A 17,922-nucleotide genomic window follows, 5' to 3' on the forward strand; every position below is an offset into this window, starting at 1 on the left:
AGATTTTTGTAGTTTTTCTCAATTTTTAAAGGTGTACATGTCCTGTGTTTTGTGATTGAAATTGGCTCCAGTCTCTTCATGCTGCTGTGTCCAGTCTCTGAAATAGTAATTTCACTCATGTTTGGTGGAGGATATTTAAGAAAAAAACTCTCAGAAGGGTAGCAAACTTTACTGATCCTAAAATCTAGTAGGTGAACAAAGGAAATGACAAATTTTTAATCAAAGTAAGCAGTGACAGGTTTATTGAAAATTTCCAGTAGAGAAAACCCACTAGTTTTGGAATAAAAGTACTCAATGTACGAGAGCATAAGTGAATACAAAAAATTAACAGAAGAAAAATAAAACCAAACATAGTACAAAAAAATTTAAAAAGTTTGAAATGAATTCAAACTGGGATGTTCTTTAAATCCTCCAAATATTTAACAGAGTTACTAAGTTTGGCAAAAAATTCACTTGAAAATTAAAGCCTATTTCTGTACTGTAAACTCCGTAAAAACTGCTTATTAAATTCAAGCACTCCATATAACTGGTATTGAAACATGTAGGCAATTTCAGAATAGCAGGAATTATTCATTTGTTCTCACAGTTACATGAATTAACCAGCTGCAGAACTGCCTTTTGAAGAGCATGAGATAAAAGAATGCCAAAAGAGAGAGAAAAAAAATGATAAAAATCTCTAAAAAATGGAAACACAGCAAAATTCAGATATCAGTTTGCTTCTTTAAAGCAACAAACTGAATTTTTACAGTATAGTCTACATTTGCAGTTGTCATTTCCCTCTTCCCCCCACCCACCTCAAATACTCCTAAATTCATTAGTCTAATCAATTCTTAACTTCCAAATACTCTGTACATACATATTTAGCAAAGAGCATATGCCTAGCATTATTCTGACAGCAAGTAAGGTCAGTATACAATTTTAGAAAGATTATTATGTATATCATCAAGACTAACCTTTACTTAAAACAAACAAAACCATCGCTAAACAAATAGTTTTAAAATATTATGAAAACCCATGAAAAGAAGACTCAACACGGGCTCTAAACCTGATAAAACACGTTTCAGAACAACTACTAATGCTAAACTTCTGCCCAATGATGACCTTAAAGTGCCAAACACCAAAGAATCTCTTAGGACCATTTTCTAATAGACAATTTGTCCCTGGCTTGGCCATTTCTCCTTTAACTATACACAAAGTCCTGCTAAAAGTCTGCATTTTAGTTTGATTTTACAATAGAATGTTACGATGTAAACTAAACAGGTTCTTGATATCAACAGTATGTTACCAAGGTGGTTTTTTTTGTTTTGTTTTGTTGTTTAAATTTCTGAATCCCACAGTTGGTCACAGAGGTCAAGTATTATCAAGGCTCCTTTGTCAGTTCTCAATCGTGTCTGACTCATCCATCCTTCAAGTACATGCAAGGCTCAATAGTTTTCAAGAGGCAGATGCCTGGGGCCATTTAAGACACAGATGAAATAGGATTATGAGGTGAACCCATTTGAGTAAGAACTTTATCCAGCCACTGGAGGGGGCCGTGCAGATGTATCTCAATCCAGCAGGGGGTGCTAGTAACATCCTGGCGGTGGTATTCTGCTCCCCAGCCCTAGGAAAAACATACTGGAGGTCATTTAACTTGTTTTAACTCAGTGGTTAAACTTATTAAGTAAGAAGGGTTCACACAACCAAGACTCTGATTAAAGCTATGCATCTTTCCTCCCTGCCCCCCCGCCGCCGGGGAGAAAAAAACACACATGTACAAACACACACACAATTTGGCAAGCAATTTCAAGGGACCGATGTTAGCTCTCCAGGCAGAATCCATGGATTCCAATAAGAATACTGGTCTTGAGGAATGAAGGTTTTAAAATACATTATAAAGTTGTCTTAATAAAGGCACTTTAAAACTTTTATTTTAATTGCCCATTTCTGATAGTAATGTAATAGCTATTATTAAATTCTCATTTTATCAAGAAAATAAAACAAAAAAGCTATGCTAGACAGACTGACATTACAATTTCTTCCTTATTCGGCCACTGAATCAGCCTCCTATCAACACACAGCTCTTGATCTTTCAATCTCTAAGCAAAACGGGCAGGAGTACATTCAAGTATCCAAAAAGTTATTATTGACACCTAGCCATTGCCATGAATCAATACATTCTATCATTCATTTGTACAAGAAGGTAGCTTGTCAGAACTACTGCACGAAGACAGTAGAGTTCCACAGAATAAAGTCTCTATGAAAAAGAGAAAAGTAACTGCTACTGCAAAGACCAAAAACTCATTGGTGGGGATGGACAATGATTAATCCTTTAGTCACTGTTTCATGAGGAGTATCAGAGAAGGTTGGGTTCTATTTATTTCTGCTACCTATCTAATCCAGCAGTTTTAAGAAATAGATCTGGGACCAGGCGCAGTGGCTCACACCTGTAATCCCAGCACTTTGGGAGTCCGAGATGGGCACATCACCTGAGGTCGGGAGCTCCAGACCAGCCTGGCCAACATGGTAAAACCCCATCTCTACTAAAAATATAAAAAGTAGCCAGGTGTGGTGGTGTATCCCTGTAATCCCCGCTACTTGGGAAGCTTAGGCATGAGAATCACTTGAATCCAGGAGGCGGAGGTTACCGTGAGTCAAGATCACACCACTGCACTCCGGCCTGGGTGACAGAGCAAGACTCTATCTCAGGCAGGTGGATCACTTGAGATCAGGAGTTTGAGACCAGCCTGGCCAACATGGCGAAACTCTGACTCTACTAAAAATACAGAAATTAGCCGGGTGCTGTGGCACACGCCTGTAATCCCAGTTACTCGGGAGCCTGAGGCAGGAGAATTGCTTGAACCTGGGAGGCAGAGGTTGTAGTGAGCCGAGATCATACCATTGCACTCCAGCCTGGGCGACAGAGCAAGACTCTGTCTTAAAAAAAAAAAAAAAAGAAAGAAAGAAAAGGAAATATATCCGAACATCAAAACTTGTATAAACTACATCTATATAGATATATGTAACTATACAGATGTATGTACACTCATGCATTTGTAAATATAAACAAACTCCTAAATTTAATTTACAGGCTTATGTGCAGGTTTCCTCCATCAGATATCAACATCTTTGAAGGCAGGAATTTATCTTTACCTCCAATATATAGCATAATGACAGAAAGCGGAAGCTCTACAAATATGTGTTCAGCTGAGCTGGCTTGGACTTTTCAGACATAGAGTTTAAAGTACAAACAATTTATAAAATATGTTTTATGTTATCATCCAAAAATGATCATTTTAAAAACAGCACAAGATTGGCTATTGTTAGTAAAATGTTCTCTTATAATTTCTTTAAAATGTTGAATGGGAGAGGATAAAGTATGCAGTCCATATAATAAAGAACAGTTCTGTAAAAACTGTGTGCACATTTTTTGTTGCTAATATATGATAAACAGCTTCTCTTTAACATTCAGCAGGATTTTAAAATATTATTTACCTTCAGCTCTCTAAATCCAACTTCCAGGCTAAGTTCATTATATCTTGTATAACTCTCCATTCTAGTGCTTATCAGATTATAATTAAAGATATACTAGAGCATAAGGATCTTGATGATAGAGACTTTAGGTGCTTTTTCATCTTTGTATTACCTCTCTGAAACAGCGCTAAAATATCTGCTGAACGAATAAAATCTAATAAATTTTGAATGCATAACTTTGCATTATAAATACTTTTATTAGTGTAAAGGTTGTTTTTACTTGTGTAAAAGTAAATTATTAAAACTGTACAAAAGTAAAATAATGAACATTGATTGGATAAACAATAAAAATGAGTTTGAGCAGGAAGCTAATTGGAACATTAAAGTCATAAATTCTCCTAGAGTGGTCCTTCAATAATAGACTCACTGAGGGACCTTAATAATAATTACCACAGTTCTCAACTCCATCCACCCCCATTTCAAAGATAATAAACATGAGAACCAGAGAAGAAATCTGTGCCTTAATCACACAGTTAAAATGGCAGAAAAAACTGGAAACTGCACCTCGACTCTCAAGAGTTGTTCTTTCCTCCATAACAATAAAAACAATAAACGAAAACACTTCTGGCAGGTCACTGTTCTTATTTTAAAAACCATTTGAGCCAAATGCTAAGTCAAAAATTAAACAGCACATGTCAATAATGAATAAGATAGGCCTTTGTAGCCCCATATGTACATAGCATATAGGTCAACCTCTTTAAAGGGTAAAAAAATTTTCTTAATACTAACAAGGTACCAGACTCAGCTACAAATAACTGTTGAAGTACACTGCAAAAAGGAAGCAAGCAAGCAAACAAACAAAAACAAACACTAAGGGAACACATTGAAAATCTAAGATGCTTTAAATAAGCAGGAAAAGTAATTATATTCAGGAAAAGATATCTTTGATCTAAGGGATGATTAACAAGTAAGGCTCCAAAATTATCCTCAGTAATAAATACATTACAAAACAGGTTTAACAACAAGTTTGGTGAGCTTCTGAACAGAAGACATAAAAGGTAATTGCCTCACTCAAATATATAATTAGTTCTGTTTCTCAAAGTACAAGAGGATGAAACTTATTTTTGAGAATTCAGAGACAGGTCAGTTACTAGAATAAGTCACTGACTCATGAAATCTAATCGGACGTTTAAGGTTTTTTAGATTTCAATGGCATCCTAAAAATTTTTATTTCTCAAAGGCAGAAGATGAGACAGCAAAAAGATCAATTATTATGAGCAATGTGTTTAACCTTCTCCCTCATCAAACCTTACAATGCAATCTTTGAGCTAAGGCATCTATTTATCTTGGGCAAGGGCCTTATTAACTTTTGAATTGTAAGAAAATCATGAGGCTTACTGAAACCACTAAAAAAACCTGACCAAACACAATTTCCAATGTGATGAACTTTAAGTTTTACAAAAAGATCACTTCCTTACTGTTGAAACAAAAACAAGCATTACCATCATAAAAGTACTAAAAACAAAGAACAAAAAGTAAGGAAGATGTTTACTCAACTGATCTTGTAAAACAACCATGTATTTAAATTATATTTTAAATATGTAACATAACATATTCTACTGGTAATACAATAGCTAAAGTGGTGCTATGTGAATAAGGAAAAGGCTATTAAAACCCACAGCTATTGATATTTAATACAAGTACTCCTATGTTCCTATGATATTTTCTTAATAATTGACACTCTCGTTACAGTTTAAAAATGCCTAGACAATAAGTCAGCTAATATGAACATATTATCAAGAGGATATAGATTCACATATTGCCAAAAAAAAAAGCACAGCAAAAGTATGTGAGACCCTAAATGGAGGAGTCAGAGCTCACTTACCTTCACAAAGCTCATACGTATAGTACACATTTTTGTAAGCTCATAGACTGTCTCAAATCCATGGTTCACAGACTGTGCCAATAACTGAGCAAATTCTTGGTTGTTAAAAATTTTCAGACTACACCCACTAGGGATCTTGCAAACAGTAGTAGGATGAAATCCATGATGGTAGTTGCAGTTCCGACTTTGCACAAAGATGCTACTGTCACTAAGGCATTCGGCATACACCTCCCCTCCAACATAATAAAGATGAACTCCTATTGGAAGACAAAGCATATAATTTAGTTATTATTAATTTTTATAGCTCAAAGGCACCTGTGCAGCTTCAACACAGAAACTTAAATTTACATGGATTTAAACTTTGGCTAGTTAGATAGCTATTCTCTAAGTCCTGTACAACAGGGTCCCCAACCCCTGGGGCCATGGACCTGTATCAGTCTGTGGCCTGTTGGAAACCAGGCCACACAGCAGGAGGTGAGTGAGCAAGCATTACAGCCTGAGCTCCCCCTCCTGTCAGATCAGCGGCAGCATTAGATTCTCATAGAAGCATGAACCCTATTGTGAACTGTGCATGTGAGGGATCTAGGTTGCGTGCTCCTTATGAGAATCTAATGCCTGATGATCTGAGTGGAACAGTTTCATCCTGAAACTATCCCTTCCCCATCCCCTGTGGAAAAACTGTCTTCCATGAAATCGGTCCCTGGTGCCAAAAGATTGGGGTGGCTGATGTATGACTGATAAAATCTTAGTTAACTATATTAGTTAATACAGTATCTAGGAGGTTTCTAGAAAATAACAAAATGTTTAAAAAAATACTAATAGGCCAGGCACAGTGGTTCCGGCCTGTAATCTCAGCACTTTGGGAAGCCAAGGTGGACAGACTGCTTGAGTTCAGGAGTTCAAGACCAGCCTGGGCAGCATGGCGAAACCCTGTCTCCACAAAAAAAAAAAAAAAAGAAAAAAATTAGCATAGTGGTGCACGCCTGTAGTCCCAGTTACACAGAGGCTGAGGTGGCAGGATTGCTTGAGGCAAGGAGGTCAAGGCTGCAGTGAGCTGTGATCAAGCCACTGCATTCCAGATTGGGTGACAGAGTGAGACCCTGTCTCAAATAACAACAACAACAAAATGAAGCAATTTCATTTTGGTAAGTAATTAATGTCCTACTTGGCCAGACATGGAAAGTATATTTTCACTCTAAAAATACAACATAATAAAACCTGGATGCTATGTATTTACTACAAAGCGCTCTTGCATTTATTGTACAGCTAAGATGTTTGGAAAATTTTAGAAAGGGAAGAGAGGAGAAAGAGAAGAGAGGAACTGTAAAGTCACAGGTGGAAGAAGTATTGCCAAGAGCTGTAAGATATAAGAACCAGTTAAAAAAACCATGAAAATGAAACTAGATAAGTCATACGGTGTATGTAAAATTAGATCTCACTAAACTATCACCTGCTCCTAACTTCTTCCTTTGAGACCCAGGATGCTTAAAGTGTAGGAAATTGGTCTTACCCTGCCTTTAAAAAAAGTAAAGTAGAGGTAAAAAACTCATTCTCACAAAGCCCCACACCACTGTGGGAGATGACTTTATATAGGTCACCCAGCAGCGTTAGATCCCATGTGGGTTTAAATGATCCACCATGTAGGTAACTCTGGTATGACTTAGTCAAGGCTATACTGTGTCTCATAGAAAATGTTACATGTTGTGTTTATATGTATACACAACAGTGAGGATTTCTGTAACAATTAAATAGCTGCTGGAGCAGAAGCCCATTTGTTTGGCCTGATGTAGGGAAAACAATTTAAGAGTGTGTGTGCTACTAATTTTTCGTGATAAAACTGACAAATTTTCATCCTGAAAAATCAGAAAGTAAATCAAAATATAAAGAGGCAGAAAATATTATCACTCTTTTAGTGACTCAGAGGCAATAATTATTAATAGTTTGATACACTGTATTTGGTTTTGGCTATCATTAAAATGTCTTTGCAAACATTTAAAATATCTGTATGATTGTATGAGTGTTTTTAAAATGATTTTCCCATTAGTGGACCACTGGCTTGATAGCAATTTTCTGCTTTTATAGTAATGCCATGATAAATGTCTCTGGACAATTTTTGATAATATCCTTAGGAGAGATTCCTGGAAGTTAAATTATTGGATCGAAGGCTGCTGATTAACTCTGCCAAATGACTTTCCAGAATGCATCAATTTACACTGTCACCAGCAGTGTAGGAATGCTTTTCTCATTTCACCCGTGCCAGTACTGAATCTGCGTGTAGAGCAAAAATAAAATTTCCCTAATTTATAGTTGACAAATAATTGTTGAATTTGCCTGTGAGGCTGAATATGCTCTCATAGTTTATTAGCCATCTGTGTTTCTCTTGTGAATTCACTGTTCATACTTCTTACCTATTTATCTCACTGGGGTCCTATTTTTATTTTTTTTATGAACTGTTCATGTAAGAAGGATATAAATACTTTCTTATTTGTTTCCCTGTTAGTCCTTTGTCTTTTATTTGTGACATATTTTTAACCTACAGAAGTTTGCAATCTCTTAGTCAAACCTTTTACAATCCTTTGTTGCTTTTTATGCTTAGAAAATTTCTACCTCTCTGATCAAGCATATTTTCTTCTAGCTTTTTAATTGTTTGCCTTTTGAAAAACATTCAACTCATTAATCTGTTTGCATATATAGTATGAGGTCAGGGTTTCTCTTTCCCAGCCTCACCCAAAAGTTAACTTGGTTTTGTAGAACCATTAGAAGACTCTACTGATTTGCTATGCTTCACTTAACATACATTATATCTTTATGTACAGAATAGTCTGAGTTTAACTCATTCTACCGTTTGGTCTACACACTGGTTTACTTGTAGTTTTACAATGTTTTATTAACCCTAATGCCAATAATTTTTTTCTTTATTTTTCCATTTACAAAGTTAGCTAGCCTTACTTGCTTATTCTTCCAGGTAATATTCAGAATACATTTTCCAGTTTTCAAAAAAATCACACTGTGATTCTGAAAAGAGTTGTTTTAACCTATAAATTAAATTAGATGGAATTAATACGCTTAAAATGTTCTCACAATATTAAGCTTTCCCTTTAAGGAACACAGACTGGCTATTTATTCAAATTTTCCCTCTCTCAGTTAAATTTGGTTTCTTCATGTAATTCTCACATATTGCAGGTTCAGATTATTTCAAAGAAACTGATGTTTTCTGTGGCTATTGGGAAGGGGATTTCCCCTTTCATTATATTTTCTAACTGGTTATTACCAGATTAAAGGAAAATGACTTACATAATTTTTAAAAGATAGATTCTTTGGAAGTTTCTAGATAAATAATCATATCATTTGAATAGGCACAATGCCCAACCATAATACTGGCATGGATGAAGGGAGAAAGGCCCTCATATATTTCTGGTATGAATGCAAATTCATTTTATGTATGCATGTATGTATTTATTTATTTTATTTTAATTAATTTATTTATTTTGAGACAGTCTCCCTCTGTCACCCAGGCTAGAGAGCAGTGACTTGATCTCAGCTCACGGCAACCTCCGCCTCCCAAATTCAAGTGATAACTTTTCCTCTGCCTCCCGAGTAGCTGGGATTACAGGCATGTGCCACCACACCTGGCTAATTTCTGTATTTTTAGTAGAGACCCGGTTTCACCATGTTGCCCAGGCTGGTCTCGAACTCCTGACCTCAACTGATCCACCTGCCTTAGCATCCCAAAGCGCTGGAATTACTTTTTGGAAAGTAATTGGGTGAAATATATCAATAGATTTTGATCTACTAATTTTACTTCAAGAATCTATCCTGAGAATATTGTCAATCACACATATCATCTACACATAATAATCTTGCCTTATTTCCATTATCTATAATTGTATATTTGAGTACACTATTCAGGGCATCTGGAACAATTTTAAATAACAGCATTCCAAGAATCCTTATTTTCTTAATAATGTTTTAGGAGGAAATGTCCCATAGTACAATTTTTTTTTGTTACTTTGGGATAAGAGTCATCTTTAGAATTTAATGAAAAGTATGTCCTTTCCTCCCAAATGTATGCAAAATTTTGTTTATATACAATTTCAGAGGTTTCCAGACCATAGAGAGATATCTATGTATGTTATGAACCTAGGTTCTAGCATTTCATTATTAAATTTATAGTCAGAGTTTTTTCCTTTAATTATACAAGAAAGTATCTACCAATTCCTGATTTAAGAGTTGGAGTTTTCTTCCCCTCAGGATTAAATGTTACACTTTATCTTGAGTGCTTTTAAAGCATCTAATAAATAACCTTTTAATCTGGTCCACTGTTCTAAATTTCACAGGTCACTGTTTCATACTTTTACCCTGGAAATAATTTCAGATTTGTAGAAAAGTTTGAAAGGGAACAAAGAAAAACAGAACAAAGAATACCCATATAACCATTATCCAGATGCATCTATTGTGACAATTTACTCCATCTGCGTGATCGCTTGGGCCCTCTCTCCCCACTGCTGCTGCACACGCACCATGCATGTGTGTGTCTGTCTGTCTGTATGTATTGTAACACAGGTTTTAGGTAGATAGATGGTGAGTAGACAGGTATCTTTACATACTAATTTCTTCCTGAACCACTTCCTTAAATACTTAAGTATTTCCTAAGAATAGTGATAGTCTCTTATATAGCCATACTATAGTTGGCAATGCTAATACATTTAACATTGGTCTAATCCACCATTCATATTTCAGTTTTGCCTGCTGACCTCAATAATGTCCTTTACAATATTAATATTTTTCTCCTGTTCAGTACAGGATCATATCCAGGGCTAGATATTGCATGCAGGTGTCATATCTCTTTAACTATTTTTAATCTGGAACATTTCCATACCTTTGTCTTTTGACACTGACCTCTTGGAAAAATTAGTCCCCTTTCTTCACCCTTTTTAATAGAATGTTTTGAGTCTGTCTGATATTTCCTCAGGATTAGATTCGGATTTGCATTATCAGCTGGAATCCTGTGTAGGTGATGTTATGGCCTTCTCAGGGTATGACATCTGGAGGTATATGATACCCATCTGTCTCTCATTGGTGATGATAATTTTGATCTCCCAGTCAAAACTGGGCATCCATCAATTATACAATTACAATTAAAATACAAATGATACACTTTCTCCACTGTTTAGTTAATGCTTTTTATTCTCCCTCATACTAAAAGGCAGTTTGAGGATAAACAGTCTTAAGACCATGCAAATATACTGATTCTCATAAACATTTTCTTTATATTTAGCATCCATTGATGAGTCTTGCCTGATCCTTACTACGATGGTTGCAAAATGATGATATTCAAACTTTAGCACTCACTCTGTATTTGTCAACCAGCCTTCCCCATTCACTTATTTACCTATTTATTATGAGTATGGACTTATGAATTCATATTGTTTTTCAATGGTGTAAAATTCAATGCCGTACTGAGGCCAGGCACAGTGGCTCACAACCTGTAATTCCAGAACTTTGGGAGGCCAAGGCAGGCTGATCATTTGAGGTTAGGAGTTCGAGACCAGCCTAGCCAACCAGGTAAAACTCAATGACTCCACTAAATATACAAAAATTAGCCAAGCATGGTGGTGAACACCTGTAATCTCCCAGTTACTGAGGAGGCTGAGACACAAGAATCACTTGAACCTGGGAGGTGGAGGTTGCAGTGAGCCAAGATCACACCACTGGACTCCAGCCTGGGTGACAGGGGGAGACTCCATTTCAAAAAAATATAAATAAATAAATAAAATGAAGTAAAATTCATCCTGTAATTATTTTGGGGCTCAAATTGTCTGAGAGTTGGCTCCTGAGGCATGCCCCATGATTTCCATAAGCATTTCTTTACTTTCTGCCACAAGATGCTCTAGGGTCCTCCTGTGCCTACCTATCCCAGCCTACGGGTCAGCCATTTCTTCAAGGGGCCCTAGCTCCTTTTAGTGGGACATGGTATTAGTGATGATGATCTGAACACTAGACATGCTTATTGCTACTGGGTATATGTATGCTTCTGGGCCCTTTCAGCAGGCAGATCAGAAACCATACGCATGTAAAAACGCATATACAGACGCATACACATGCACATACGTAATACATGAGAACTTAAACATACATACACACATACACATAAGTATTATTAAAATCAGAATTTTGCATTGATACCTCTATTCTCCTTCATAGAGTTTATTTTTTGCTCCCCTCTGCATTTATATGTCTATCTTCCACAGTGGAAACCCAGGCTCCCAACAATATCCACACATTTAGTCATTTGTTTCATCTTTACATATGAAAATTTCAGAATGGTTTCACTCATACTGCTATGAAATAATCAAGTTTACTAAAAAGAATTCAGGATTTATTTGAAATCCTGCCCCTACTCTATCTATTCCACTCAGCCTAGGCTGAGGATATGGACAGTTGTTCTTATATGGACAGTTTCTTATATGGACAGTTGTTCAATCTGGTGTCCCTGTGAAGGTACATTCACTGCAGGGTTCTATCGTGCCACCTTGCACGATGTTTGTGCTAGAATCTAGTTCTTTCTTTTCTATTTACTGAGTTATGGTATTCATCTGAAATACAATTAAGCAATTAACTTTAATTTGCTTTTAATTTTAGGTTGTAATTCATTTTTTAACAGCCAATTTATTCGGTAGCAAAATATCATACAGAATAGTGTCTTAAAATGGCAAATCATAATTTCAAGTAATTAATTTCAATATTATGACAGTTGATTGACCACAAAAATCACTGACTGCAAGAGCTTCCCGATAGCAGAAACTGGAAAAATATTTACAAACTGCAGCAAGTGAAATGACTTGGTCTTTGCTACACTAGTTTGTTACAGGAATGATTTTAAGTCAGCTCTGGAGGAACAGGGACACAACAGATAAACATCTGAAAGAGGTTAAAGCAAAAACTCACCTTTTCCAATATGCCGCCTGGTGTTTTCAATAGTGGAATTCCGGTTAACATTGGAGAGCAGCCCAAGGCAGAAACGGTTCTTATTGTTGGAAGGATCAGTGAAACCATCCACCAACACACTTGTGGAGGAGGCATGGAACGCTTCACCCACACGATTGTTGAGCTCATAGTAGACAATAGAGCACCAGTGTTTTGGTTCCTCATAAGCAACCGCCTGAACATCTATAGGAAAGAAAACGTTATATCAACCAAAGTTGGTGCCTCAGGCTCTCAAAAACTGAAACCGTGTGGTTGAATTGGCTCAGGATCATGGAATGAAGACATTGGAAAAGCAATTGCTATTATAATGTATACAGTTTTTCTATGATGTTTAAAGCAGGTACTTCTTAACTAAATATGACATTCTCCTTATTCTCCTAATTGGAGAAAATTGGAAAACCATTTTCTCCAGTTACTATCAGATAACCAAAACACCAGATAAGGAAGCACAGCAACAATTTTTGTTGAATATTAACAATATGCTAATTGCTTTGTAATATGCAGAAATGGAAATCACCCCTACCATAGACTTTGGCTCACCATCTAAAGAAACACAACAAATGACAAGTGAAAAAATAAGTGGGAAGAGAACAATGGAAGATAGGAAATATGCCAAAGGTATTGGCATAAAAATGAATTACTTTTGGCAAAGACTAAGTATGCCTATGCTTATTCAAAGCAACGAAAATCAGTTTCTAATTATTGATAAAAAGTTACTTTACCTCATATTAAGTTGCCAATAACTATCACAGCTACAGTGTTGCTCCAGTTCTCAAACTCAGGAAGAAATCTTGCCAGCTGGCCATTCTTACAGAATGAATCATATCTTTCTCATCCAGATTTCATGCTAACTTCCTTATATTTGCTTTAAGTCATGCAGAGCAGGTGTGTTTTGTCTCTCCATTCCCAGAATGGGCCAACAATGGAAATTACCCAACTTTACTGACAGGATGCAGCTTGTTAAGTCAAATCTCTTAAGACTAACAAATCTCCAAACAGAACATGGTTCTAAACATTTGCAACTAAAAGGTTTTAAAAATGAATTCCTTCTGTAGTAAAACCTCTAGTACCACTGCTTTAGAGATTCCTGGAATACAAACCATGTATTTCCAGCATACCAATAATATAATGATCTGAAGTTTATGAAGTCTTGGGTGTACAATAATAAGAGAAAGAAAAGAAAGAAAGTCCACATCAGAAGCCCAGACTACAACTGCTAAGGGAGAAACACCTCTGTGTTCTTAACATCAAATTCCACAAATACTAAAATGCACTTTTAGAAATTGGTAAAAAAACAAAAACAAAAACAAAAACAACAACACACACCACACACACACAAGAAAAAAAAAAAACCAAAGAAAATACTCATTAAAAAACCCACATGTAAGTTAGCTGCTTTATATACATAAGTAGTTAGCTAAAAACATACACTATCTTCCCTGCTTGCTAAGCAACTCTACCACATCAATTTGCCATAATCCAAAGAGCAAAACTTTAGTGATTTACCAGTGCCAAATCTTAAAGCAGACTGCAACATTATTAACAGAAGGTTTTTATTAGCTATCAGGATACTTCAAAATACTATTCATCTAGGTTGATCAGAGGTTGATCAATTTTTTCTGTGAAAGGCCAGAAAGATTTTGTGGGCTGTATAATCTTTTATCACACCAGTTCTCCCCTTGTAACACAGAAGCAGTCATAGACAATATGTAATAAATGAATACAGCTGTGGCCCAATAACGCTTTATTCACAAAGACAGCAGGCTGAACTGGCCTGTGGGCTGTAGTTTGTTGACCCCTGCTCTAGGAAAATCACCAAAGGTTAAAAAGAAGTAAAAAAAAAAAAAAAAAAAAAAAAAAGGGCGGGGAAGAAAAAAAATGGCCAACATTCCTTCCTCATGAAAATACTGACTGACTATAAAGGAAAAAAAAAATTTAAAGCTATTTAAATGAAAAAAATCTTAAAGCAATTTAAAGATCTGTTTCCTGAAATTAGACATTTTGGGTTTAGCAATAATAGTTACTGGGTCCACATGCTCCTAATAGTGTGGTACTGTGCCGATTCTCCCCTGGTATCCTGGTCTCCAAATATAAATTCCACAGATGTGTGAGATAAGGGTTACTTCCCCCAACCAGAGTGTTCATTGACAAAGAATTATGTTTGATAAGACGTTTAAGAGATAATCAGGAACCATAAAACACAGAGGTAATAAAAAAGATTTAAAAATCATATTGATTAAAACGGTGTACATTCCAAATGATGACACTGTACATCCAAGAAAGGTCCTTTGAGTTCATCACCAATTTTTTTTTTTTTTTTTTTGGGGGGGGTGACTGAGTTTTGCTCTTGTTGCCCAGGCTGGAGTGCAATGGCGTGATCTCAGCTCACTGCAACCTCTGCCTCCTGGGTTCAAGTGATTCCCCTGCCTCAGGCTCCCAAGTAGCTAGAACAACAGGCACCCACCACCACACCCAGTTAATTTTTGTATCTGTAGTAGAGATAGGGTTTCACCATGTTGGCCAGGCTGGTCTCAAACTCCTGACCTCAGGTGATCCACCTGCCTCAGCCTCCCAAAGTGCTAGGGATTACAGGCGTGAGCCACCACACCCAGCCTTCATCACCAATTTTTAAATCAATGTTTAGAGCAGTTTTACATTCACAGCAAAATTGAGTATATGATAGAGTGATTTTCCATATGTCCCCCACCCCTACACCTTCCTAGCCTCCCCCATTATTAATATCCCCCACCAGAGTGGCACATTTGTTGTAACTGATGAACCAACATTCATCCTACAGACCTACATCCGAAATCTACAATTTACATCAGGGTTCACTCATGGTGGTGTACATCCTATGGGTTTGGATAAATGTATAATGACAGGCAGTTACCACTGTATAATGTATTATAGAGACAAAATCAATTTTAAGTACTTAAAAATATAAGCAACTCCTATTTTAATAAGTATCTCCTATTTTAATAAAAAAGCACTAAGAATGAAATAAGACATACCTAGTAACCAAACTGCACTTTAACTTCAATTTACATAAACATTATATAAATGCATGATCCATGCCATGTGTTGAGTGCAGCAGCGAAGCACTTTCCTTCATGAGACGTTACTTAGAAACAGTTTTATCTGCCAGTGTGGCTGTGGATTCTAACAGATTCTCAGAGAGTCTACCAAACTCATTTACCTGAGTTCTCTGCTCACTTAAGTCTATGCCACCTGCCTATGCAAGGCTGGAAGAGTGACAGCGTCCTCCACCTGGTCACTGCTAAGGACAATACAGTGCTGGAATCAAAGACCCGCCCGTTACTGGAGGGGGAAGAAATTTTCATTTCTGCCTACAAGTTCTTCAGGCTGAGAAGGGGAAAAACTTGTGCCTCAATTTCTTTCAGTAACAAAGTCAGAAACAAACAGCAAGAAAGAAATTCTATTAGTTTGTTCCAGTTGTAGTTACACACATAAAAGGCCTGAAAAATAGATGGGGTTTATGAGTATCTATCCTAATTACAGAAGAAAGCTTTTGGACAGCCCAGTTATACCAACTTCCAACTTTGGAAATCATCAGTGAAAACTCTACTTTAGTTCTGTTATACTTATGGTTTCTAAATACCATTTTGTTCATTTAAAAATACTCTTTTTGGCTGGGTCTGGTGGCTCATGCCTATAATCCCATCACTTTGGGAGGCCAAGGTGGGCGGATCACCTGAGGTCAGGAGTTCATGACCAGCCTGGCCAACATGGTGAAACCCCATCTCTACTAAAAATACAAAAATTAGCCGGGTGTGGTGGTGTGCGCCTGTAATCCCAGCAACTCAGGAGGCTGAGGCAGGAGAATCACTTGAACCCAGAGGTGGAGGTTGCAGTGAGCCAAGATTGCGCCATTGCACTCCAGCCTGAGCGACCTGAGCAAAACTCCATCTCAAAAAAAAAAAAAAAAAAAATTCATCATCAGTTAAAAATGATTAATTATTAAAGATCTAAACAGATAACTGCAAAATTATTCTCAGGTCTTCATTAGTTAAGTCAGTGTATTTGTTCTTTAAATGAAAGATTTACTTGTTATCTAGGAATTCTACTGAGCTTCTCTTATCATTGGGCTCTATTTTTCTCAAATAGCTCTCTTTTTAAAGACGAACAACAATTTGTGAGAGAAAGCAACATCTGGACAAACTTTAGACTCTAAGAAAGGGAACAGGTAGCAATTAGTTTTACCTCCTCTGTTGATTTCTGAGGGCAGGGGAGGCGCCATCATGTTTGTGTCCATCGGCTGAGAGCCATCCTGGGTCATGGGGTCTTCAGGAGGCAGGTAAGCAGGTGGGGGCGTATCAGCTACAAAGTTTTTAAAGAAGTTATTTCTTAACTCTTAGTAAACATACACGCTCAAAACACATATCCTCTTCTGTACTGAAATTCTTAAGAGATCAAGTTGCCATTTCAATCTCCCCATTAAAAGACTAAAGGCTACAGGCACTGGCCTTGATGTACAATTTCTGAAAAGTATTAACCATGCCACAATCATATACATTTTTGTCAAAATTCAGTGGGAGGAAAAATATTATACTATATGCCAGTTCTAGAAGCTGTTTGCCTATCCAGGATCATGCTGTTTAAAAGCAATCAGAAGAGTATTTTAAGCATACTTTAATATAATCTGCTTTGAGAGAACCTCTGCATTGCAGTTTCACTGGTAGATGGAAAACCTCTGAAAGCTTCAATGGACTTCTTAAGAAAAGGAGCCTCAGGGTCTTTTGCATTAATCTATAGACTTGTAGAAAATTTACCAACTGAGTTTCATTATAGCCTACTGATTTGAACTGTTAATTTTCCATGACTTTAGGGAATCTGTTAGGACCACATTCTCCCCACCCATTTAAATGATCGCTAGCTTATAATCTCTAGCAACAGAGTAATAGAAAATGAATCAGTCTGTCACAGCTATCTTCTATTTCAGAATTTACATATATGTTTCTTCTGGTAAATAAGAGGCAAACATGATTTTTTAAACAAAGAACACTAACGCAAGTCTTGCATTTTCTTAATATAAAACAAAGGGTACAGGCTTCTCACAAATAATCCTTTTCCATCCAAAAGCAAGTTCCTCACTAGTTATCATGAGCCCATCTAGCATACGTGACATAGTCTTGGAGACAAAATTTTACCTGAGGGAATCGCGAATGCTTGGATAAGTAATCGAGACCACTCAGAGCAACTGTCAAATACACATAACTCATGCTGTTCCTTCAGAGAGCCCCAGCGATTTCCAAGACTCACTCTTCAGCTGAATCATAACCCAGTAACTTCACATCCAGCTGCTAACAAGCAACGACTCATAGTACTGAGACAGGACCACTGGGATCTTCTCTGGATGCCTCTTTTGCCCTTTCTCCAGCTTCTTTTAATTCAGCCTCTTCCCTGCAGCTGTAAGCCTGACTTGGCTTTATCTCAAGCCAGGAACAAAGACAAAGAGCCTCCTCTGAGCCCAAGTCAATGAATTTCTGCCAAGAAGCTGGTGAAAATTTCACTGGCAACCTGTGGCATCAGCACAACCAAGAGGGACCCGGTAAGTCTTGATACTATTCTACTATTCC

General features: G+C 36.8%; 1 protein-coding gene across 3 annotated transcripts in view; it reads right to left on the reverse strand.

Annotated features, from left to right (window-relative positions):
• Positions 1–225: 225 nt before the first annotated feature.
• The window catches only part of SMAD1 (SMAD family member 1), a 75,373-nt gene continuing 57,676 nt past the window's right edge, over positions 226–17,922 (reverse strand). For all 3 annotated transcript variants that reach the window (XM_011956967.1, XM_011956958.1, XM_011956953.1), the window contains 4 exons: positions 16,547–16,663; positions 12,287–12,508; positions 5,339–5,595; positions 226–1,603 (listed from right to left, as the gene is read on the reverse strand). In XM_011956967.1, coding sequence (XP_011812357.1) covers positions 1,460–1,603; positions 5,339–5,595; positions 12,287–12,508; positions 16,547–16,663 — 740 coding nt within the window. In that variant the 3' untranslated portion in view covers positions 226–1,459. The remainder of the gene's footprint in view (positions 1,604–5,338; positions 5,596–12,286; positions 12,509–16,546; positions 16,664–17,922) is intronic.

The sequence above is a fragment of the Colobus angolensis genome, unplaced genomic scaffold, assembly GCF_000951035.1.
Source record: "Colobus angolensis palliatus isolate OR3802 unplaced genomic scaffold, Cang.pa_1.0 Scaffold111, whole genome shotgun sequence".
NCBI lineage: Eukaryota > Metazoa > Chordata > Mammalia > Primates > Cercopithecidae > Colobus > Colobus angolensis.